We start from the raw sequence: 24,778 nt of genomic DNA on the forward strand, positions 1-24,778 counted from the left end.
GCCTCAAACAATGGCCCAACATCAAGACCGTCGCCAAAACAATCGACAAAATAACCCGGTCGCACCACAAGCACCGAATACACCGATAAACCCAAGCAAAAGATCGATTGGGACTTTGTTACTACTCTAATTACACGCTGCTGGTTTACTCGACGTACAGCACCTTCAGCAGGTTCGTCGAGCCAGACTTGGCCTCTTGGATACCGTGCACCGCGACGACGGCGTCGCCCTTCTTCAGCCAGCCGAGCTCCTTGCCCGTCTCCGTGGCGCGGTACAGGATCGAGTCCGTGCCGATCATCGAGCCCACGCAGCGGGACACAATGCCCTTGACGAAGCCCTCGGTTTGGCGAGCCGTCTGCTCCAGAGCCGTCAGCACCAGCACCGGCATCTGCGGGCGGTACTTAGCAACAAGGCGGGCCGTGTTGCCCGTCTCCGTCAGCACCACCAGCATCTTCGCGTTGATGTCGATGGCCGTCTTCACGGCCGACGACGCCACGGCCTCCGCCGTCTGCATCGGGCCGTTCACCTCCAGCACGGCGTTGCGCAGCGACTGGTACACGTCGTTGTAGTGGATGGCGGTCTCGGCCTGCAGGCACGTCGCGGCCATCACCTCCACAGCCTGCGTCGGGTAGTCGCCGTTGGCGCTCTCGCCCGAGAGCATCACAGCGTCCGTGCCGTCAAGCACGGCGTTGGCCACATCCGTGCACTCGGCACGGGTCGGGCGAGGAGCCTTGATCATCGACTCCAGCATCTGCGTGGCCGTCACAACCGGCTTGCCGGCCAGGTTCGCCTTGCGGATCATCATTTTCTGGGCCAGGAACACCGTCTCTGGCGGGATCTCCATGCCCAGGTCGCCACGGGCAACCATGATGCCGTCCGTCTTGGCCAGGATCTCGTCGAAGTTCTCCATGCCCTCGTGCGACTCGATCTTGGAAATGATCTTGATGCCGCGGCCGCGGGGGCCAAGCACCTTGCGGATGTTGTCGATATCCTGGCCCGTGCGCACGAACGACGCAGAAATGTAGTCGATGCCGTGCACCAGACCGAAGTTCACCAGGTCGTCCTCGTCCTTGTCCGTCAGCGTCGGCAGCAGCACCTTGCAGCCGGGCAGGTTCATGTTCTTGCGCTCGCCCAGCGTGGCCGAGTTGTTGGCGCGGGCGATGATGCCGTCCGCGTTCACCTTGGTCACCGTCAGCACCAGCGAGCCGTCGGCCACCAGCACCGTGCCGCCGACCTTCACGGACTGAGGCAGCTGCGGGTACGAGCACGCGATCTTGGTCTCGTCGCCGAGGAACTCGTAGTCCGTGGTCAGCTCAATGAGCGAGTCCTTCTGGATCGTCACCTTGTCGTGGTTCTTGAGGAAACCCGTGCGGATCTCGGGACCCTTCGTGTCCAGCATGATGGCCACGTTCTTGTTGGGGCGCTTGGCCAGCGCGGCGCGCAGGCGGTTCAGGCAGGCCAGGTGGCTCGCGTGGTCGCCGTGCGAGAAGTTGAAGCGGGCCACGTTCATGCCCGCGTCGATGAGCTTCAGCAGACCCTCCTCGGACCAGCAAGCGGGGCCCAGCGTGCAGAAGATCTTGGTCTTGCGCTGCACGCCCTCGACGTTGGCCTTGATGCAGTTGGCGTCCTGCAGGTTCAGCGACAAAGCGGCAGACATGGTGCTGGGGAGGTGGGGGTAGAAGTCAATTGAGTGGTTCTTGTTCAAATGAAGAATGGCATCCCTCGAGCGGCGGCTCCAAACGGGGCGGGACCAGCGAATCTCCACGCGGCCGGAGACGGCAAGCAAGCGACACCTGCCCGCACCAAGCACCAAAGCGCGCGCGCTTCTTTACAATCGCGCCGCACGCGTGCTGCAGCCACTCGCTGGCTCGCTTTGGCCGGTCGTCGCGATGATAATCTCGCTCGACACTCGTCACAGCGGAGACGTGTCCATGTTGTCAACGTTTCTAAACCCATTTTGGTCGACTACATGACACACGGCGTGCGGAGCCGGGTCATTTGGTCCGAATTGTGCAGTAGACTGTGCATCAATCAAAATCAAACTCTCTTGCAGTTTGGCCCTGCGGTGTCGGTGTTTGATGTGTTGAAGATCTGGAGCTTGCCTTGGGCGTTTGTCTACGTCGATTGAGTTTGCGCTGATGCGGATAGCTCGTCGTGTGGAATTACTCTGGTAGTCTCCGGTAGAGGGCTCTCCGCGATTAAAATGCTTTACTCAGTAAATTACTGTTGCACAAATCTTTGGAGACATCCTGTTGCGCGTCTTTGCCTGCTGCGTATGCGGGGATCTTGGCGCATGCATCGGGCACACTACTTCTCTGGTCCACATCAAAGTACAGTGCACTGTTAACGCACCAAGCATCGTTTCTACTGGTCCTCGTTTCTCAGGTACTCCTCGATTAGACACAATTTTAATATAATTTTGCGGTAGTAATTTGAGGGTAGCAATAGGCATACTGTAGTATAGTATTCTATAACCACTACGATTATTATTCATCTTAATACTAGCAATATAACTGTGTTTTAAATACACTTTAATAATATACTAATCATAGCCCGTAGTAGTTAAATCACTACTATAGTAGTGAAAATAGTAGTAGTATAAATATAGTACTGGTACAACTATTGATATAATACAGCGACCATCTATTCCGTCAATAAGTAGTCTCTGCCGTTAAGCTGGACAAAGCCTCTCGTGTGAGGCGGCGTGTGGATAGAATGTGTGCCGAATTACCGGTCTGGTAATATAGATGTTTAAGGACACTTTGCACAACTTGCGCCGGTTGGCCACCACTATAACTAGTGTATTTTGCAAAGAGGCATGTAAATTTCACAATACACTAATTCACTGTAATTGCTGTTTGCAAACGCGTTTGCATGTTTGTGTTATTTCACTCGCGTTCAAATTAGTAGCTTTTTTAAGAGAATTGGTACCGCTTGTTGAATACATAGTTCGCGTATACGCACCACGGTGTTGCCAGAGTAGTTCGTACAAGGTCGTTATCCCCAACATTTTTTGTCCTTGAATCAAGGACCAAAATGCGCTTAAGTACGCTGTGATTTTGGCGTTTTTGTCCTAGAACCAGCAAAAAGGACCAAAAGTGACTTGGCGTTTGTATAGGAGGGGATACGATCCGGAAAAGTACGATGGTGTCATGTATAACAAGTACAATGACTGTTCGCGAGGCGTACCGGCCGAGACCACATACTGAACGTAAGTTACTCTCTGATATTTGTCCTAGAATCAAGGACAAAACAGAAAATGCGATATGTTTTTTTTGATGATTTGATTAGCTGGTTATTGCTGGTTGTACGCTCTTGGGAAACTGAATTGTTGATCTTCCTTGGGTAAATTGGGTGTCAGAGGTAATGATTGTTGAATGATTGTGATGTGATATTGGATTGGAGAGTGCATCAGTTTATTATTCTTCCTTTTTTGTCCTTAGTGGGATTTGAACTCCGGCCAAGAGCGTACTTCCTGGGACCCAGTGGGCTACCAGCAGCCCCTTTCGATATGTTATTAATGACACTTATTAATGACACTTTGTTTATAGTCTTTTAGGCATGATGGACGATGGTGGACAGTTTGCGAGACACACACTTTAAAGAGGTAATCCAGGGATTTCTTCCATAGGAACTAGATAGTGTATCTCATAGAACTCCGGTCAAGGTTAGCTTCAAGTTTTTGGTCCTTTATTTTGTCCTTGATTTGGAGGCTGTTGAGGTTATTGGTGTAGAGAAGAAGAGCTTCTCGTATCAACCAACTATTGGCAGCTAAGACGAGCCTCAAAGTGAATGAATAAATCCCATCTAATTCCGCAACCACGTTAGCCAGTTTCATTATACAGAAACAAACAGTTTGCAAATGATAGTGTTAGCAATACCGTTAGTTGTGCGAGAACTACACCGGCCACCCTTATTAGTCGTGCGACTTATTTAGTCGTGCATCGTACTTACCACAGTATATAAAGTACACCCGCCACAATTAGTCATGCACAGCTATTAGTCGTGCACCATTATTAGAGATGCACCGCAATTAGTAGTGAGCAGACGGTTTGTGGTGGCAGAGAGCTAGAGAGGGAGTAACTCTCGCACCACTGCTCATTTACAAAATGGCGTCAGACGTCAAGCACAGTCTCCAGCACGTAGTGCCACTAAGCAGCCGAGTGGAATGTGTGGAGTGGATGGAGATCGACAAAGCAGTCAATGGCGACAAGGGCCTCTTTGGGCGAGCTGTTGCCCAATATCCCGCTCTCTTTCGCTCTGATAATCGGCGAGTCAATCTTAACAAAGCACGGGATTGGTGGAACAAGCGGGACACTACTCGTGTAAAACTCGCTGATAGCAAGCAACTGAAGTATGGCAGCAGCATACGAGGAGGTTCCAACGTCAAGATACTATGTCCGATGCTGATCTTCAAGAATCCAAACTCGAGCCATCCTATTCAGGGACTTCCAGACTCCGTGGACGGCGTTTGCTATCGCTCAACGCCGAGTGCATTCATCAACAATGTGACGATGGAGGAGTGGCTACACGATGTTCGTTGTTGGGGACCTGGAGGTCCGTTTGCTGGCGAACGTATACTCTGGATGGAAATCGCAAGCGGCCACTCAAGCCCCGAGGTGCAGACAACAGCCAAAACACTACGAACCACGATCAATTTCTTCCCTCCAAATGCGACCGATCGCGTTCAGCCTGCTGACCGCTTCCCTATTCAGCGAATAAAGGCACATTGGCGCTCCATTTGCGAGGCACGCAATATGCAAGCTATTCGGCACGGGGACTGGGCGACAAAGTCAGGGGCTCTGTCAAACCCTGGGAAACAGTTCTTCTTGGAGACAGCAGCGGAGTGCATTCGGTGAGTCAACCTTAAGGTTGATAACGCTGGACTCAATTGGGCAAAGAAGTCCATGCTCGAATGTGGATTAGACGTTCCAGCTGATGGTGTTTGGAAAGTTAGTCAGCTTAGTAGAAAGTTACGTGAGCTCTTGGCGGCCCACCCAGCCGACTTTGAAAAGGGGTACCGGGAGGTAGATGTAGCAGGACTAGAATGCACAAGCAATTCCACGTGATTTAGTCATGCACACAATATAATCGTGCACACAATATAGTCGGTCTTCACTTTTACTCTCCAAAAATTCCACCATAATTAGTGAGGTCCCGACTAATAAGGGTGGTCGGTGTAACTATAACAAGCGCTGCATGTATGTTCTACAACGACCTTTACTATCAGGGCTTGGTCGTTTAACCGCTGCACACAGACAATGACAATGGGTATTCATTTTCAAATAGTTAGTTTTTGATTTTAAACTAGTCACTTCCAGACATAATGTTTCGGATAAACGATTCGAGTAGTCACTTGTCGTACTTAAATGAAATATCTTATTTATTCGTACCTAAGCGGGTTCAACTTCAACATACGCAGTGGATCAAATGACCGACGCGCCGCAGGCGGGTCCTGTCGGCTACCGAGCGAAGCGAGGTGCTCCCCCTCCGGGGGAGGTAGAGAGGAGTCTAGGGTTTTGTGCCCAGAGGGTAAAGGGGATTTAGGGATCAGGGTGTAAATAGAATGAATGCCAAGGAGGTTGATATCAAGCAGGAACGCTACCTGCGGTTTATGAGCTGCGTGTGTAGCGCGCGGGCGTAAACCCAGGCAAAACCTAAAGTAGAACGCCTCCTGTGGTTTAGGATCCGCGTGCGTAGTACGCGGGCGTAAATCCAGGCAAAACGTAAAGTGGAAGACTACCTGCGGTTTAGGCCCAATTAATCGACAATATCATTGGATCCATTGGGAGAGCGGGGACGTCGGCCTGCAGTGGCGATTCCACTGCACCTATCCAACTCAACGGAGCAACGCGACTGAGATGCTCCACTACTAGCATTACGTAGTAGTAATACGTAGAGCTACTACCGCAGAGTAGTACTGCAGTACTAAAGAGGAGTAGCTAATAATAACTCAACGTACTAGTAGTAGTACTGAATTGCTAACAGTAAAGTCGCACACACAGAGAATCATGACAGCAAGTTGCTCAATAGGTTAACGATGTTCTCTTTATTCATGCACCGTAACGGTAATACACAGCCACTAAATTCACTCGACGTACAGCACCTTCAGCAGGTTCGTCGAGCCAGACTTGGCCTCCTGGATACCGTGCACCGCGACGACGGCGTCGCCCTTCTTCAGCCAGCCGAGCTCCTTGCCCGTCTCCGTGGCGCGGTACAGGATCGAGTCCGTGCCGATCATCGAGCCCACGCAGCGGGACACAATGCCCTTGACGAAGCCCTCGGTTTGGCGAGCCGTCTGCTCCAGAGCCGTCAGCACCAGCACCGGCATCTGCGGGCGGTACTTAGCAACAAGGCGGGCCGTGTTGCCCGTCTCCGTCAGCACCACCAGCATCTTCGCGTTGATGTCGATGGCCGTCTTCACGGCCGACGACGCCACGGCCTCCGCCGTCTGCATCGGGCCGTTCACCTCCAGCACGGCGTTGCGCAGCGACTGGTACACGTCGTTGTAGTGGATGGCGGTCTCGGCCTGCAGGCACGTCGCGGCCATCACCTCCACAGCCTGCGTCGGGTAGTCGCCGTTGGCGCTCTCGCCCGAGAGCATCACAGCGTCCGTGCCGTCAAGCACGGCGTTGGCCACATCCGTGCACTCGGCACGGGTCGGGCGAGGAGCCTTGATCATCGACTCCAGCATCTGCGTGGCCGTCACAACCGGCTTGCCGGCCAGGTTCGCCTTGCGGATCATCATTTTCTGGGCCAGGAACACCGTCTCTGGCGGGATCTCCATGCCCAGGTCGCCACGGGCAACCATGATGCCGTCCGTCTTGGCCAGGATCTCGTCGAAGTTCTCCATGCCCTCGTGCGACTCGATCTTGGAAATGATCTTGATGCCGCGGCCGCGGGGGCCAAGCACCTTGCGGATGTTGTCAACGTCCTGGCCCGTGCGCACGAACGAAGCGGCGACGTAGTCAATGCCGTGCACCAGGCCGAAGTTCACCAGGTCGTCCTCGTCCTTCTCCGTCAGGGTGGGCAGAAGCACCTTGCAGCCGGGCAGGTTCATGTTCTTACGCTCGCCCAGGGTGGCAGTGTTCTTCGCGCGAGCAATGATGCCATCCTCCTTGATCTCCTCGACCGTGAGCACCAGCGAGCCGTCGGCCACCAGCACCGAGCCGCCGACCTTCACGGACTGAGGCAGCTGCGGGTACGAGCACGCGATCTTGGTCTCGTCGCCGAGGAACTCGTAGTCCGTGGTCAGCTCAATGAGCGAGTCCTTCTGGATCGTCACCTTGTCTTTGTTGGCAAGGAAACCCGTACGGATCTCGGGGCCCTTGGTGTCCAGCATGATGGCCACGTTCTTGTTGGGGCGCTTGGCCACCGCGGCACGGAGACGGGCAAGGCAGGCCGCGTGGCTGGCGTGGTCACCGTGCGAGAAGTTGAAGCGGGCCACGTTCATGCCCGCGTCGATGAGGCTCAGCAGACCCTCCTCGGACCAGCAAGCGGGGCCCAGCGTGCAGAAGATCTTGGTCTTGCGCTGCACGCCCTCGACGTTGGCCTTGATGCAGCTGGCGTCCTGCAGGTTCAGCGACAGAGCGGCGGACATGATGGTCTAGTGGATACTGTGAGGGAGCTTGGGTGGTTCTTGAGCAAAATGAAGAATGAGAACACGTATGCCAGCCCGAGACAACCGCCGAAATCCGCTGGACGCGGGCGGAGCGGGAAGAGCGGGCGCTCTCCGTCTGGGCCGGCCGTTTAACCAGCATCATGCCGCGCCCTTGGCCGCATACGCGGCCCAGAGACCGGGCCGGCCGCGCGTAACTATGCAAAATCCGTTGCAAGGCTGCTTGGTGCCGACGTCATAAACGCTGCGGCCGCGCACCAAGCACCAAAGCGTGAATCTCACGCACAAAGCCTTGCATGCAGCCCGCGCGACCAGCAAGGGCTCCATTGGACGCTGCGTTGGAGAAGGCTAAAGACACGAGGTGGCCACCTTGATAACGGGCTATAATAGCAACATCGTGCGCTGTTGCTTCGGCGCAAGGCGCGAGTGCACTCCAAGGCTTGGCGCCGACGGCGCGTGCCCGACCGAAAGTGTTTGGTGAATCAATCGTGCATGGGATAGGGGCTATCTGCGACACCTTGTCCCTCGGGTTTGATTGCTCCTTGCGTTGATTGCTGCTGGCCCAGCAGTGCTGGGCCGGATTGCTGTTGGGCCGACGCGAATTCAGCCGGCGGCACTTTTGGCCAACGCAAGCGGACGCAGCTCCAGCAGTCGAAGATTCCTTGGCGGCGGCTCCAGCAGCGTTTCTCTGCTAACTTCGCGATGGGGATTAACCCGCGGCACGCAGATTAAATCTCGTCAAAAAAGAGCAAACACCAGCTGTGCGCTGCAGACGGAGGCAGATCGCTCGACGGACAAGCATGCGTCCATGTGGGCGACACCTTGGTCGATTGTCGCGCTGGGCGAGGAGGCTATCGGCTCAATGGGGCGATCTCCCAGCGGCTGCCGCGTGTCGTCAATCCAAGCAGCTTCTGCGCCGCGGAGCAAGAGGGCTACACGATCGGATACCATGGTGGTGTGTTGGAAGTTCGCTACAGCTTCTGCACCATTTGTGTCTAAACGAGCGCATTGACTCTTGGGCCGATTTCATCCGCGGAGCTAATAGCCAAGCGGGTGGATAGCTGATCGAAGGCCACCAGGGACCAAGGCACATCCTGGCCGAGAGGGCTACCCAGCACATGAGCACGCCAGAGGAAGGGATGAGAGCAGTCCCGTTGGCAATCAAACTTGACCTGTGCGCATCGCCGGAACCTGCACTGTCGGGCCGGAGGCCACTCCGACGAAAGCGCGCACTGCTCCACGTGGATGGAATCGTTCCAGCGTCAGAGTGATATTGGGCAACCGGCGGCGCTCTGATGGATCACTGCGGCCTGCGTATCGTGCGACTGGGTTGTGAGCGGCTCTGCTGTGAGGTCGCTCAGAAGCATATCCGACGAGGACGAAGATGTTGCGTAACGACATCAAGCGAGTGTACTACATGACGAAAGTAGGGCTGGAGAGCTGACGCGGTGGTCGCTTGCAGTGAGTGACGAAGGACAGAATTGAGAAAGATCTGGCTCAAGGACGTACATATCGCTCGAGGAGAGCCGAAAGAGTGCGTGTTGGCACTTCATTTTTTCGTCCCGATAGTTGCACGACAGAGTCTGTAGCAGACGAGAACAGAGCCTGTAGCAGACGAGAATAAACCGCCACGAGCAACGAAAGATGCTAACACGCGCCTTGAACTGCTATCTCCGTACAAAATCATTATACAGCTCTCATCAAATAGCGTAGCGCACCAGAGTTGAGGCCTTATTAGCTTGAAGACCAACAGTATCGCAGAATGGTTCTGATGTTACCAGTGCCACCGTTTGCTATGTATGAAGCGATACGACTGAAAGCGCAAACTTCAGTTGAGTCTGAATCATGAGATCCACGAACTTTGGCTTCGATCTCCAGAAGTGCCTCATCGTCACTGCATGCTTTCAGCCCGAGCACTATTATAAGAACAAGTCCTGGGGGCAAAGATGCTCGGTGTGCCTCAACGCGCACTGCGTTGAGCCTCGGTCGCAATATGACCAACATCACCAGACGCTGTCGAACACCGCGTCTTATTAGCTCGCAACGACATGTCGTTATTCCGATCTTACCGCCCAAATTGAGCCAGCTGAAGCGAGTGAGTGATGTCACGGCTAAAAGCGGCCATGCTAGTACGTGCGCGTGATCGATGGACCGGGCATGGGATCGAAGCCGCGCTCTCGATCTCATGGCCTCGTGGCCTCACTTTAGCTTCATTGACAAGAATAGCTTCGTCTCTGCGCGCCAAGTTGAACCGAACCGAACCGCTCAAGATCCACAGTCTGTCGCGGTAATGCGCCTCACGCACCCGTCTGCACCAAGCAGCCAAAGATGTCGAGCCCCAGAGCTCATTTAGCAACACACGAGAGAGAAACCACCACCCGCGACGGAGCAAGGCAAGCAAGCGAGGTAAAAATGGCGACACGCAGCTGCTGGTGACGGCCGAGATGCTCGTGGCTTCCGCCTTCCAGATCCATTTTGGACGTGGACATGGGCGGCGGTGTGGCATCTCGGCCAGTCGGACCAGGGCGCTGTTACAGTGCGGCCGCGTTGATTCTTCCTCCCCAGCGGCGAAGGAGATCTCCTAACGACATGTCTGATTGTATCTTGTAGCCATGTCGGGAGCACTAGGACTGAGTCAGCAGGGCGTCGAGCTCGAGAGCATCATGCGCAGCGTGGAGGGCGTGGAGCGCAAGACGCGCATCTTCTGCACGCTGGGCCCGTCCTGCTGGTCCGAGGAAGGGCTGGGCGAGCTCATTGACGCCGGCATGAACGTGGCCCGCTTCAACTTCTCGCACGGAGACCACGCCAGCCACGCCGAGACGCTCAACCGGCTGCGCGCGGCGCTGGCTTCGCGCCCGCACAAGAACGTGGCCATCATGCTGGACACGAAGGGCCCCGAGATCCGCACGGGCTTCCTGGCCAACAAGGACAAGGTGACCATCAAGAAGGGCTCCACGCTGGAGCTCACGACGGACTACGAGTTCCTGGGCGACGAGAACAAGATCGCCTGCTCGTATCCTGAGCTCCCCCAGTCTGTGAAGGTCGGCGGCTCAATCCTCGTGGCCGACGGCTCGCTGGTGCTCACGGTCACGGAGATCAAGGAGGACGGTGTCGTGACGCGGGCCAACAACTCGGCCACGCTGGGCGAACGCAAGAATATGAACCTACCGGGCTGCAAGGTGACGCTGCCGACGCTGACGGAGAAGGACGAGGACGACCTCGTGAATTTCGGCCTGGTGCACGGCGTCGACTACATTGCTGCGTCGTTCGTGCGCACGGCCCAGGATATCGACAACATTCGTGAGGTGCTTGGCCCTCGCGGACGCGCTATCAAAATTATCGCTAAGATCGAGAGTCAGGAAGGACTCGAGAACTTCGACGAGATCCTGGCCAAGACGGACGGCGTCATGGTTGCCCGCGGCGACTTGGGCATGGAAATCCCGCCTGAGAAGGTGTTCCTGGCCCAGAAAATGATGATCCGCAAGGCCAACATCGCTGGTAAGCCGGTTGTGACGGCCACGCAGATGCTGGAGTCGATGATCAAGGCTCCTCGCCCGACCCGTGCCGAGTGCACGGATGTGGCCAACGCCGTGCTTGACGGCACGGACGCCGTGATGCTTTCAGGCGAGACTGCTAACGGTGACTACCCCACTGAGGCCGTCTCGATGATGTCGAAGATCTGCGTGCAGGCTGAGGGCGCCATCCACTATAACGAGCTGTACCAGGCGCTGCATAACTCGGTGCTCGACACCTACGGCCAGATGGATACACAGGAGGCCATTACGTCGTCTGCGGTGAAGACAGCCATCGACATCAACGCGAAGATGATCGTGGTGCTGACGGAGTCGGGCAACACGGCCCGCTTGGTGTCCAAGTTCCGTCCTTCCATGCCGGTGCTGGTGCTGACGGCTTTGGGTGGCGCCGCCCGCCAGGCGGAGGGGTTCTACAAGGGCGTCACCGCTCGCTGCATGGGCTCCATGATCGGCACGGACTCCATCCTGTTCCGCGCGACCGATCTGGGCAAGCAGTTCGGCTGGGTGAAGCCTGGTGACAACGTCGTCGCCCTCCACGGTATGGTGGAGGCCCGCTCGGGCTCGACGAACATGCTCAAGGTGCTGACGGTGGAGTAAGCACGCAGCATCTCGCCCCCAACCTGTCCATCGGGCTCTTATCAGACAGTGTTGAGGCCGCAACAAACAAACAAACTATTCACAGCACAGACGCTAAAGCAAGACAATGTAGCTTCACTATTCCATCAAATGTGCTGGGTGTTGACGATCGCGTTTGGTTCGTCTGCAGACACGAACACCAAAATTGAGGTCGCACACGACTGTCTGCCGTGTAATAGGATGCGGTGCAGCCTCATCAAGAGCGTATTGCGTGCTGAGGAAGCCGCTTCCATGGCTTGGAACCGGAAGTGCCGGCGGAATCTCCGCAGCGCAGTACGTAGATCTCGCAGTCATCATGGCACCCCACGTTCGAAATCAAGTTGTCGCCTTGAACGTTCGGCGCCAGAGCTAAGGCTGCGAATGATGCCAGGCCCCCGGCTCCGCTTGCGTCGGCAACACTCGACCATTTCCAGTTTGCCTCGGCAGTCGAATAGACCATCAATGGGGAAGACGAAGACGAAGAGTGGACTGCGGGGGGTGGCTCCACAGGTAACAGCTACAGCTACAGCTACAGCTACAGCTACAGCTACAGCTCTGACCGTGCTCGTTGCGTTACTCTGCTGCAGCTAACTCGTCCATTGCTGCAGGAACCCATCGAATCCAAGCCTCCTTGCGACCAGGCCAAGCTCCGCGCCGACCTCTCCACGTACATGGACGTCTCGGGCCAACTCCGAGCGAAGCGCAAGGAAATGTACGAGGCCGACAGATGCGGGACACTCAAAGACCGACAAGCGCTCGACATGTCCGTCGAGGTGGCCAAACTAAAGCGCTTGAGCGACAGGCTGCGCCTGTCCGTCTGCGAGCAGCTCCGCTCGTTCATCGAGGAGATCCACAGCCACCTGACCGCCTCCCCGGACGAAGCTGCAGGCAGCGACTTGGACTCGCGTGACAAGAGCAGCAGGATCTCAGTCGAGCTGGCGGACAAGTGCGTCGAGTTGCTGCACAGCGTCACCATCACGGCGATCAAGGAGGAGATCTTCGAGGCCAAGCGGCTGCTGCACAACCTCCAGCTCCGCGACGGAAGGAGCGCCGTGTACGTGATGGTGCGCAGTCGCTATCGAGTGCGACCGCGGTCGTGGTGAGCCAGTGTCGGTAGACAGTGAGTAGAGCGCAAAGCAACTGCCTCCATTATTGCCTTTCAAGATACAAGTTGAAGTAAGAGTGATGGTCGCCTAGTTTCCCTTTGGCTTCCGCACTCGTGGGCTCCATCCGCACTCTTGGTTTTGCCTTCTCCCCCAACAAGCAGTGCACGGCCACACGGACCCAACACCATGGACACGGGGATCCAGCACCAGCTGCAAGACGCGCGAGGCGACGGCCGCGACGCCGTGCGCCAGAAGCTCCTGCGGGTCATCGAGTTCCACGAGATCGTCGGCCGCGAGATGCGCAGTGTCGGCTCGCACGCGACGATGGCGGCGGCCAGCAAGCGCCTCATGAGCTTCTTGCGTCACCTCGCCGAGGAGACGGCGAACCAGGTGCTGGAAGATGAGGCCGCTGCTGAAGATGGGGCTCTAGTGGGCTCGGAGCGCGACGACGAGCTTGCTGCGGCTCCTGCCGTCGACAGGACCATGGAGAGAGCCGTCGACATCTCGAAGCAGTCGCTCGTGCTCTTCGACGACATGAGGGTCCTGTATCTCGACATGAAGACGCAGCGCGATGCGATGACGATGGCGGCCTTCGTGATGCTGGCGCTGGCGGCCTACGCGTTCTGGCGCTGAAGGAACGTGGCGTGACCTGACCTGACAGCAACAACAAGCACAACGGACAATGGATACCGTAGCAGTAGCCAACAGCACGATCCACTACTTAGCAGTAACAAGTCATGAGTATTTTTCGGCTGTCACGTCTTGGATTTATTTTCTTCACCCGCTCCGCCTACAGAAGCCGCGTCGCGCCACCAGGAGCTCTGCTGCTGGTCTGAGGGGAGCGGCGCGCTCAGCGCTTCTTGAAGCCGTACTTCTTCCGCTCGTAGAAGAGGTCTGTCTTGGAGCTGCCCAGGTTGACGATCTTGGGGCAGCCGTCGCGGTCCTTCTCCAGCTGCGTGCACTCGCGGCAGTAGTAGGCGTCCGAGATGCCCGGGCCGCCGCAGATCACGCAGCGGCCCTGGTACGAGCCGTAGTTGCACTCGTCGCAGATGCGCACCAGCGTGCACGGGCGCACGTACGAGTCGCAGATCACGCACTTGCCGTCGTCCTTCTCGCACAGGCGCCCGATGGCCACGCCGGGCTGCTTGCGGCACATGACCAGGTCCGGGTGGTGCTTCGCCATGGTCTCCTTGCTTGCTGCAGGTTCCTTGCTTCCAGTTAGAGTCGTTTAATATTCGGCCAATGATAGCGGTTTGGTGGACCAGTTTTTGCCCAATTACAAATAGGACGCCAAAAGTTTATGGACAACTTGTCCAGGACAAGTAGCTGTATAATACATGTAACTCCATGTATTATACAGCAACTTGTGCTGGACAAGTTGTAACTCCGTCAACTTTGATCATTTTAAGATGCGATTTCGCCACTGAGAAAGAGTGAAGTTTTGCACTTCTTCGTGTAGCTCAGATACAAATCCATACATACTGGTTATGGACAACTAATTCCGATAAGAATTGTAGCGAGTCTCGGGACACCTGCTCGTCGGTGGGTCCACAAGCTCGCTACAGTGCTGCTGCGGGCAAGGTCCGTGGATGCAGAAAGACAATGACACGAACTGGCCACACTCAGCAGCCGGAACCCCGCTAAGAGTCCCTATTTACAGACAACGACGGAAGAATCCGGCAACGCAAAACCCGGCATTCCATAGACATGTCCATACAAAACAAGCGATGATTTTGTCCAATCAAATTTATTTTATTCATAAAAATAAGCCAATCACCGCGATTTAATTTTTGAATGGCTCTGGTAAATCCCCGTGTGCCATTGCCTAATTTGGAGCTGGTCGACTGAGCCGCTCAAACTGTTTTCGAGTCATGGAGGACACGCCGCCGCCCAAGTAGAAGCAGAAGAGCTACACCGTCCGCGAGAAGCGCGAAGCGGTCCGCCTCGTCGAAGATGTAGGGGTGGAGGAGGCAGCCCGCGAGCTCCAACTTGCTCGGGGCACTGTCCATGGCTGGTGGAAGCAAGCTGAAAAGCTTTTTAGCTTCACTGGCCACTCGACCTCTAAATCCCTGAAGGGCCAGGGCCGCAGGGAAGTATTTCCCGACATTCTTGCGGTCGTCACCTTCATGAAGGACGTGCAGCGCGAAGAGAAGGTAATTTTGTTTAGAATCTCATAATTTGTAGGGTTTAACCGTTAAACTTTATGCTATAATGTAAAGGCCCTCACTACACGTGGCATTATGTCCTTCATGTGGGCAATCGAGACCGAGTGGGTCGAGGACTACCTGCAAAGGAAGCGAAGCGGCATCCAGGCGCTTGAGCGCGTGGTCGAGAGACTCGCAGTTCGGTAAATAATCTTGTTTTTGCTAAAACTCCATCAGTTTCCTAACATTTACCTTTATTTGCGTGTTTAGGCATGGTTTTACCTCCCAGAAGCCACAAACGGCAAAGAAAAGTACCGAGGAGCTAGAGCAAACGCGCGCCGAGTTCACGCTGGACTACTGGAAGACGCACGCCGTGTACGGGCCGGAGAGCATGTACAACGTGGACGAGACTGCCATCAATTTTGACATGCCTCCGGCTCGGATGTGGGCGGGTAGAGGTCGGCGGGACGCTGCGAGGATTGCGAACACGTCCAAGCACACCGGCCGCATGACGGCTGTGCTCACGATTCGAACTGATGGTAAGTTTTCCTTTTTGTTGTTCTCTTAACTTTTTGTTTTTTAAGGCTAATTTGTATTTGTTATACTATTTTTAGGGAAAAAGCTGCCGATTATGTTTGTTCTGCGTGACAAGCCGGGCGGTCGAATCGACACAAGCGAGTTCGAAGAGTATCCGGAAGGACACTTCTACACCGTCCAAGAGAACGCTTGGATGGACACTGTTACGTGGCGTTTTTACGTAGAAAAGTTGTTAAAATATGAAGTTGATGGACCGCTGTCCTCCTTCTTGACAACTTTGAGTGTCATGTGTCGGAAGAGGGGCAGCGGGTCGTTGCCGAAGTTGCTAATACTACTGTGGTCCCTCTACCCGCAAACAGCACGGCTGCTTGCCAGCCGCTGGATGTCGGTGTAATGGGGCCACTAAAGGCAAAGTTGCGCTGGAACTGGTCTGGCATCACGGGTGGCAGTGCTAAGGAAAAGCGGCTCCGTGCCGTTCGCGCTACGATTGCTGCTTGGGATGCCATCCCCGAAAGCACTGTAATTAGGAGCTTTAAGGCAGCTATTCCTCAGTATCCTAAGATTAGCATTTGAATAAAATGCAGCTTTTTTGCAGAACATTCGGATTTGTGCTTTGTTTTTGAACAGTTACGCAACCTTTTAGCCAATATGGCCTATGGAGGATGGCAGTCAGTCACGCCGGCTTTTTCCGTCGTTGTCTGTATTCACTTGTTCGTCAATCGCGGCCACTTCAAGTCGGCACTGCAACCTCCCCCTGCTGCTACACTACACGACTCTACAAGTGCGCTCCACGTCACCAGCAAGCCTCCGGTCAATCCGTCTGACTTGTCCTGTCTGTTCGTAGCTCGTCCTGTACTGTCGGCAGTTGCTGCTGCTCTACTGTTCTGCTGTTGCTGTCTGTTGCTGTCTGTGGCTGTTGCTAGTGTTCGCTGTCTGGCAGATTGCCAAGTGATCCCTCGCCCGCGAACAGCCCGTCGCTAGCTTCGGACGCCCTCAGCCATCGGTTGGTTCGCTCGGCTGCTGTGAGCCGCTCGTGCGTTGCTTCGGTGCCCCTCCGCGCAAGATCGCGCCTCGCACTCGCTGTTGGCGATCTTTCCGTCTGTAACCCCCGTCCTTCGCTGCTCGCCTCGTAGTGTGAGCCAGCTGCGCTCGTGTACTCCTTCAGCATGGGCCTGCTGGACACACTCACGGTCACGTACTCGCTACAGAATTACAAAACCCTTGCAAATGATATAGACCAAGCGCGCTTGGGCGCGCCCGGGGCCTTCTTCTGCAGGCGCTTGCGCTTCTTGCCGCCGGCCGCCTCGGTCTTGATGGCCGCCCACGCCGCTCCAGCGCCATGCTCGCCCGCCGCTAGTGGTTCCATACTGTCGAAATAGCCGGTCGAAGTCGTTAACTATACTATAGTCAGCGCAGGAGAAAAGGGAGAATGAAAGGCTCTCAGTATGGGCATACCCAAGACAAGAGAAAGAAAATTCCGGGAGGGACGACGCGTTTCAAAGCGCACCCGGTGTCTATCGAGCAACAGGCGGGGCGAGATTTACTCGTTGCGATTCGTCAATATCCCGTTTGAATGGCTACGTCCCGGATTGAACTGTGCATTCGCGACGATGCTAGCTTCAGTTTGCACCGGTCATTGCGGGACACAACCGCCAGGGAAAAGGCGGGAGATGCGCGCGTTTTACTCTTTCTACTTCTTACAAACAGAAGCTCGTAGGATATACTAACGGATAGCGCCAAATAGCGTACCCTTCCCGAATTGAATACCTCCTCTCAAATCCGATAGAATTTGATCAGTATACAAAGCTATTGTACCTACGCCAATTTGTATATCTTAACAACCATACAGAGCGTTGAGTACTTTCTAATTTACTTGAAACAGCAAAGTTTATGTTAAGTTTAGCATGTCTGATTGGCTAAGAGACGCCTTAGAATTGAAGATCACATGATCAAGGCGTCAAATACTCACACTCCTTTAATTTCAAAAATGAAAGGAGTGTACCTAAGTAAGTATTTACTTTATCAGATACGGCAAACAAGATCCGGTCGTTTTTATCTTCGCAATGGCAATTGTCTTCGGTGCCGTTTGTCAGTTTTGGAGCTTCATGCAAAATTGCCGTAAGGTATCTAAAGAAAAAAATGGTTTTCGTCAAATTCTACTTGCTGGGATGACACTGTCCATGAAAGACGTTGTGAGCCAACTCTGGCGCAACCTATGGGAGTCTCCATGGTTTTAAGAATGGCATATGAGTTGCTAGGATGTCATCAAAATAGTTTTGCAGTACGTAGCCAGCTTGCAACACATATCCAGAACTTGTATGCATCGGATCTACTTTGGTAGGATACCCTCTCCTATTTGTATACCTTTCTAAAATTGATGTGTTCAATTCAATAGTATGCGGTATACAAATTTGCGTTTTCCGTTAAGCAAAATTGAAGCGCGATTAAATCAATAGAAACGTATGTTACCACTTAAAATGTAAAATGTCACATTAACAGGCGCTGCCCCCAGTCATGTACCTAAAAGTGGCCTTTGGGGGGGACGTCGCAAAATTGACTTCTGGTGGACGTCAGTAGTGCGAGTAAGACCGATATCTTTCGACAGAACTAGGAATTCTAAGCACAATGCAGGTGCTTGTAGCTCCATGCAGGTCCTACTTGATGAGAAATTGGACTGCGAAGATTGCCGTCTCGGTACCTTTTCACCGTAAATTACAGAATCTTATTTTATCATAAGTAAGTTTTGGGGAGATCTTGCTTCACTGAGTGAACACTGTTCACTGAACAGGGGGAGATATTTCGCGACCTTTCGAGTTAAGAAAATCCGACAGGAATGTGTTCACTAGCGGCAAGTATGCCGTGGCGGCGACATCTCCAGTATGGACGAACGACGCAAGCACTGATGCTGAGGCTTGCCCATTACCTATTCTAGGTGCACACATCCTTCCTTACGCAGTCTTGTTTCGATCCGTTAGCTATGGACGAATCGAATTTACCCCGCGTCCCCCCAGTAGTGTACACCACTAGGGGCGGCGCCTGTTAAAATTAATGGAAACTACTGCTTTACTGTTAAATTAAGTTAGACTAGCGGAGCATCACGGTCGCTGCGCTCATGTTGCTTTAGGGGTCGACCCCCAAAACTATGCTGACCACAGAGTTTTGGACGACGTCCCCACTTGAGGAATTTGAGTACAAAGCCGCTTGCAAATTCTAGCGATTTATTTCCCCTTTCACGCTCCCCGATTTGCTGGCTATTTTGCAAACAACATAAGTACCATTCATACGTTGTTATTAACGGTAGACTGATACACCTGACCTGTGGTTCGAATGCCAGAACACTTGTATTTTACTTAGTCTGCACGCGTAGGTAGATAACCTCATGCACGTTGAGCGCAACAAGGAAACATATATAATGAACGATAACTAGCTCAAAATAATGTAGTTGAGCCCGATATCGTACCATCACACATGCATGTAGGGTATCAAAGCAGAGCTGTGACGCCCGAGATCGACCCAACAGAACTGTAATTGAGTGGGCTAATGCATTTGCTTAGTCGAACATCTTTTCATGAGCAATGCAATGAATGAGTGAATTAACGCAGACTAGAAAGGAGCAAATAATCGGCGCCTTTAGCGTGCAGGAAGGACTTGGAGCTGTCTGATTCCTTTAACAGGCGTCGCGTCGGTGCAGGAACCTAAAAGTAGACTTTTCCGTGCAACTCAAAAATGAGGCCCTGGAAAACGGCCCCAATGAGCTCGAAAGCGGTATTAATCCAAAGGGCTTGTTCTCACGAGCACAATGGTAGCCGACATAGTCGCTTACGCGAAGTAGTTATCGCGTGATGGCCTCTCCGAAATGACGAGTTGAGCGACTCTTCGTCGTAACTTACAGAATATATTTAAATCCGGTAAGATATCAGAAACGTCTTGTGGTGGTAAATATGACTGACTGGCCTCGTAGTGCTTAGCTCTTTATTGGTCGCAGACCCTCGGTATAATTCATCCACATGATGCTACGGTGAGGCATACTAAAACACAACAACTGACAGAGCACGCGTATCACCAGGGTCCGTTTGTGTCATGGAAGGCGCTTCTTCCCCCCTTCCTTCCTCCCTCCCTCCCTCCCTCCCTCCCTTCCTCTCCCCTTTCTCTGGTGTCTACAGCGAGTAGCAACCGCTCTAAAATGACGTTGATAATATTATCAACCCAACAGTAGCTACAATATCAACTAGTGCCAGTGCATCTACACCTTTACCTTGTATGCAAGGTAATCTAGTGGCTTTCTTCTCGTATATTGTTGCAGATATTGGACGGATACTCTATTGCAAGTATCCCTCCTATAGATTGAAGCAATGATAAACGATTAGAAACGAAAGCGGGAAGGCAGTAGCAGAGTGAGCGCGCTTCGCAGCTTCGATTTGATAGATTATGGTGACTCTAGAGAGCTATTCGCAGCCTGACACGAATCTATCATTCGTTTGTATTTACCTCGTGCTTTTCCAGAAGTCGCATCGGAAAGGTCTTCCTCAAAACGTAGATAGAGTTGTCAATGTAAGTGGGGTGCCATCGTCCATGTGACGCGAATTCGTTTCGCTAGGTTAAACAAGTCCCGACAAGATCCATTGGAATGCATGTCCTGTATTTTGGCACTTTGTAATCCGTTGTTGGTGCGAGATCGTGATATTTTTTATACTGAGGTTGTGAAGACCAAGCTACTTGCATTCAAACTGTTATTGTTTAGCCATTGATTGGCAGTGAGTTTACGATTGTGGGTCTAAATAAAGTGTTGCTTCTTATGCCTTCCAGTTAGACGTCTCCACCTTCGGTAGCTACACTTCCATTGACCTGGCTTTGGCTGAATTGCTTGGAATTCGTCGGTCTCCTAGGTGGCAATGCCTTGCCAGATTTCTTCTGCTTCTGTAGAAGGGCCGATATTCTTGAGCGTATTTCGTTTTCGCTTGGCAAATTGTAGCGTCGAGGATACGCTTTCGTAAGAAATTCTCGCATTCTGGCCGGTCCCATCTTGGTACTGGCATCAGCCACCCCGCGATTGAAGAGCTTTTCCACTTCTTCACTGTACAGAGCAATATATTTTGCACCGTACATGTACCCTTTCTTCTGCCTGCGAGCCCATCCTGGCGCTAATTGTTTCTGCTCTCGAGTCATTTTGACGCACTTCTTCGCCGCTGCGATTACCTTTCTGCCCAGACCGGTTGACTCAATTATATCACTAAAGTCCCCCCTGTTTGCATGTCCATAAGACTCCGCTTTGCATAAGCTTCGACGTCTTTTTCAGAAAAGTCACGGCCGCGTGGGTCATTACCAAGTGTGGGGCGCTCACATCTCATATCGCTCGTCCGCATCCGTAGTTGATCAAACCGAGTAATTTGGATTCCTGATAAAGCCCCAATAGAACCACCAGGAAGCGCCACAACTGTTGACGTTTCACTTGTGGCTTCTGCATCATTCCCAATTGGCTCAAACTGCTCACATTCATCTTCACTGTCACTACTAAAATTACCTAATTCGATGTCACTGTCCAAAGTGTCATCACGAAGATCCAATTTCTGGCGATTACGGTCATGAGTCGTATTGCAGTCGCACCGACCAAGTGTCGGACACACACACACTATGCATCCATCTCCAACACCAGAATATTCAACTATCGTGAGTTTGAACGATGGCCACGTTTTGACGTCAAAACGCTCTTTCCATAGTGAAGGGGGCGTAAAAGGCGGGTGGTCGTAAACGACCTCATTGAAACGAGTAAAAAGTCGGCCTAACGACTTCGCCAACGGCTCCACCGCTTCGTAAACAAACTTCATCTTGGCGCGATTGTATTCCACTAACTCCACTATACAATTCGGAAAACCGCCATCAGACGTTAAAGCTGTTACCACTTCCTGCGGGGTTGTAGCGTCGTGGCCTTGACAAACCCAAGCTTTCACTTTACGCGTTGCAGTTGCAAAATGGGCATCTAGGACGCACTTCCCATCTTGGGTCTCAGAGTGGATGAACCGAACGACCTCGATATTGTTCAAAGCGCCAACGAGAGGAAGCATGAGCGCTAGATACGTGTTTTGATAACACGAAGCATTATCGGACTGAAACGTCACGCGCTTGATAAATGGGAACGCTCGGTGAACCGACAATAATATCCCCTCAACTAGTGCGACCACAGATTCTTTATCCTGTTTGTTATCCCCGTTTGAAATTTGATCGACGTACACTTTATTTTCGCGAGCAGAACCACTGGCAGCATCATACGTCCAGTAACGAAGTAGGGCTCCATGCCACGACATTCCTCGTTTCCCATAGTGATCAACAGTCTTTTCGCGGAAATAGATTGGCTCAAGTTTCATTTTGAAATCAATGACAATGATCGCATCACTACTGCCCCTTTCATCCATACACTTGGTTTTTATTAGTTCAGCAGTTTCGTGAATCGCGCGCTGCTGGTTTGTGACCCGTACTCTGTGACCCAAGTAGAGCTCCATTTTTTCGTAAGCATCGTCCACAACTTCAAGTGTCGTTGGATCGGGATTTGTTGCCTCCAACTGCTGCCGGAGGTCAGTAAAAATGGTGTCCATGGCGATACACTGCTGGCAACTCACTGCACGTGATAACGTTTTAGTAGCGCCGCTTGATGCGTTGAGCCCATTTGCCGCCTCTGAGATGGTTCTTGCCGACGACTTCGTTTCAGATTGAGCTGCTTTCGCACGCGAATGTTTAGGTGCCTTCTCCTTGGGTTTCTTCGGCTTGGTCGTGTCTCCCGTCGACACAGGAGGGGTCGCAAGCCCAAATTGAATTAAGTGCCGGGGGCAGTGACTCTCTTCCAGACGTTGACCATTCTCGAACGTTTGTTCTCCACCATACTTAAGCCACTCACGCAAAATAGCAAGACGTTCGAGCACACTCGTGCTGGTTGTGGGAAGCAGATCACGGACAATACGATCGAGTAATTGAAAATTATCGTTGATCAGAAACCCAGTGACGTAATTTACTGCCTTCCGAGGCTGTGACGTACCATGCGTCAAGATGGCGGCTAGTCGATAATATGTTCGTGCGGGCACCATATTTCCAGGGGTTCGTTGGTGCCCATACTGGTCAAACATTACATTTATCGGTTTGCGCCTCTGTATGGCAGGAACAGATACCCGCTCCCCGTCCAACTTGACCGATTTCGTCCCCCAAGACAGAAAGGCAACGTTTTCCATGGAGAGGATGTGGCGGACAGCTTCAGACACAACTGCTGGGTCGAATCTTTGCCTTGTGACTTTACTCACTTCCAGCGCACCTTCATCTAAAAGGATCTGAAAATCTCTGCAACCCGCTAAGTGAGCTTTCCGTCCAATGCAAACTCCATTAACATCGATGCAAATATCTTGGAGGCTCTTCAACGAATATGAACCGCACAGTAGCGCGCGCACACTTCGGTATTCGAGAGTGCCCTTCCGCGTTTTCGCTAATACGTTCGCAGACGTCGTCATCAATGTATCGTTAGCACACGTCACCGGGTTTAACCAGGTCGCAAAGATCTCTAAAAACGCACTAGATGCACTGGTGCCGCACAACGTTTCTGAAATACATTGCAGTAATTGAAACACGAGATTGGACGCCACAGTGCGCTGATATGCTGCATCAGTCGTGCTCGAGTCCGAATCCGTCCAGAATTCCGCTGTTGATCTTGTTTTCTTTGACGGAAGATGCTTTAGAAAGGATTTCACTTCACTGTCGGGAAGAGAAATAAAACTTGAGGAGTGCTCGAATTGTTGGAAGTGTCCGGCGGACAGGGGTTGGCGTTAATGTCGGCGGACTCACAAACATTCGTTCGACTTGAATCCGATTCGAACGTCGCAAACGCGGGGATTTGAAGGGGCTGGAATTATTATAACTTTGACCTTGCTCGCAACTGTTATCAGCGGTGGCATCGATTTCAGCAGCATGTATCACCTCACCGTACGACTTTGGGACACTCTCGGCTTCGTTATTACCAGCGACATCGATAAGCAAGTCTCTATCAGCATTTTCCGTCTGCATACCAAAGCTTAGTGAGCGTGACGCCTGTGATTTCCGTTCCGCTGTCGCCACGAACGCTTCAATTGCTACTGGAGTACTAACCCCAATTCGAGGCTCTATTGCGACAGATTTTCCAAGTTCGACACGGGGGCTGCATGCGTGTGGCAGGTCGTGCTCGATCACCGAGCCATCACATCTACTCCACTTCAATTCAGTATTATCGGATTCCCCACGTTCATACGCCACACAACACAGCTCACTACCAGTATCATTACCCATATCCCGTAAAATCTGGTGCGAAACCTGCAGCGAAGACCACTCTTCAGCTTTACCTTCTTTTCGTGCGCCGCATGCAGCATCCTTCTGGTGCTGAGGCTTCCGAGATCGTGCATTGCCAGCACTACAAACCACAGCAAAGTCGATAGGACGTCCTGCATAGCATTTGATGTCTGCTACAAGGTTATCACACACGTCTCCTCCCATGTGATCGACGCTGCTCTTCGCCGCTTTCTCCGACGAGCACCCCGTTTGAACATCTTGGTCAGCTTGAAAGAGGTCCGAATTCTCGCGTGCTGACTGCTTCCTGCTGTCGGTAAATGCTGCAGCAAAGCTACCTCCACCCCCAGCATTGCGTTCCGTGCGGTTAGCGCTAAAATCATTCGCGCGGGCAGCCCTCTGAACGCGCGATCTGTAGCCAGCGAGTGCAGCAGCCTTGATTGAATCCGCTATCAGGTAAGAATAGTGATCTGGACCATTTTTGCGGCGTTCCTGGATCTGTGCTTGGGATGCTCGCCGTGCACGAGCTTCCGCACCAGCTTTGGCGGCATTAGCAATTGCAATTGCCACGTTGACGCCTTTGCTCTGGTAATTACAAAGAGAGAGAAATAAAGAGTGTGTTCATTAGCTCAAGGTTAGACCTCAAAAAGTATAATTCAGTAAGCTATTAGTGATTGAGATCTTTTAGCGTACCGGATAGTCGGGGTTATTGCAGCTTCGGAGACGCTTTGATCCAGCTGCAGCCGCAGCAGCATCAGACTGCAAGCTCTCATTTTCCTTGTTACATATTACACCTTGCCCTAGAGACTGCTTGCGCTTTCTGGTGCGCACTAACAGCGAACCATCTTCTTCTTTATCGGTCGCCATTGTGCAGATGCCCAGATGAGGGAGCTGAAAGCAGCGGCGACCGTTCAGTTATGATAAACTTGC

At 52.9% G+C, this 24,778-nt stretch overlaps 6 protein-coding genes across 6 annotated transcripts; 3 read left to right on the forward strand and 3 right to left on the reverse strand.

Moving 5' to 3' along the window:
* Positions 1-145: 145 nt before the first annotated feature.
* Positions 146-1,657, reverse strand: PHYSODRAFT_525100 (hypothetical protein; the record flags this gene model as incomplete). The annotated part of the gene is made up of 1 exon (XM_009537666.1): positions 146-1,657. The coding sequence occupies one exon, from the start codon at positions 1,655-1,657 to the stop codon at positions 146-148; it is 1,512 nt and encodes a 503-aa protein (XP_009535961.1).
* Positions 1,658-4,403: 2,746 nt separating this feature from the next.
* Positions 4,404-5,069, forward strand: PHYSODRAFT_318959 (hypothetical protein; the record flags this gene model as incomplete). The annotated part of the gene is made up of 3 exons (XM_009537667.1): positions 4,404-4,619; positions 4,692-4,855; positions 4,958-5,069. 3 exons carry the CDS (start codon positions 4,404-4,406, stop codon positions 5,067-5,069), a joined length of 492 nt encoding a protein of 163 aa, XP_009535962.1.
* Positions 5,070-6,028: 959 nt separating this feature from the next.
* PHYSODRAFT_549920 (hypothetical protein) lies at positions 6,029-7,600 on the reverse strand (the record flags this gene model as incomplete). Its single annotated transcript, XM_009537668.1, has 1 exon — positions 6,029-7,600. The coding sequence occupies one exon, from the start codon at positions 7,598-7,600 to the stop codon at positions 6,089-6,091; it is 1,512 nt and encodes a 503-aa protein (XP_009535963.1). The 3' UTR covers positions 6,029-6,088.
* Positions 7,601-9,158: 1,558 nt separating this feature from the next.
* On the forward strand, positions 9,159-13,773 carry PHYSODRAFT_288740 (hypothetical protein). Its single transcript, XM_009537669.1, has one exon. It carries the CDS (start codon positions 10,231-10,233, stop codon positions 11,746-11,748), a length of 1,518 nt encoding a protein of 505 aa, XP_009535964.1. The 5' UTR covers positions 9,159-10,230; the 3' UTR covers positions 11,749-13,773.
* A 997-nt stretch (positions 13,774-14,770) lies between these two features.
* Positions 14,771-15,584, forward strand: PHYSODRAFT_525315 (hypothetical protein; the record flags this gene model as incomplete). The annotated part of the gene is made up of 3 exons (XM_009537670.1): positions 14,771-15,025; positions 15,092-15,219; positions 15,287-15,584. Coding segments are annotated over 3 exons (681 nt in total), but the record flags the coding sequence as incomplete, so codon positions are not given.
* An 8,609-nt stretch (positions 15,585-24,193) lies between these two features.
* Positions 24,194-24,754, reverse strand: PHYSODRAFT_288742 (hypothetical protein; the record flags this gene model as incomplete). Its single annotated transcript, XM_009537671.1, has 2 exons — positions 24,542-24,754; positions 24,194-24,433 (listed from the first exon to the last, which is right to left on the reverse strand). Coding segments are annotated over exons 1-2 (307 nt in total), but the record flags the coding sequence as incomplete, so codon positions are not given.
* Positions 24,755-24,778: the final 24 nt, after the last annotated feature.

Source organism: Phytophthora sojae (genome assembly GCF_000149755.1).
Source record: "Phytophthora sojae unplaced genomic scaffold PHYSOscaffold_10, whole genome shotgun sequence".
NCBI lineage: Eukaryota > Oomycota > Peronosporomycetes > Peronosporales > Peronosporaceae > Phytophthora > Phytophthora sojae.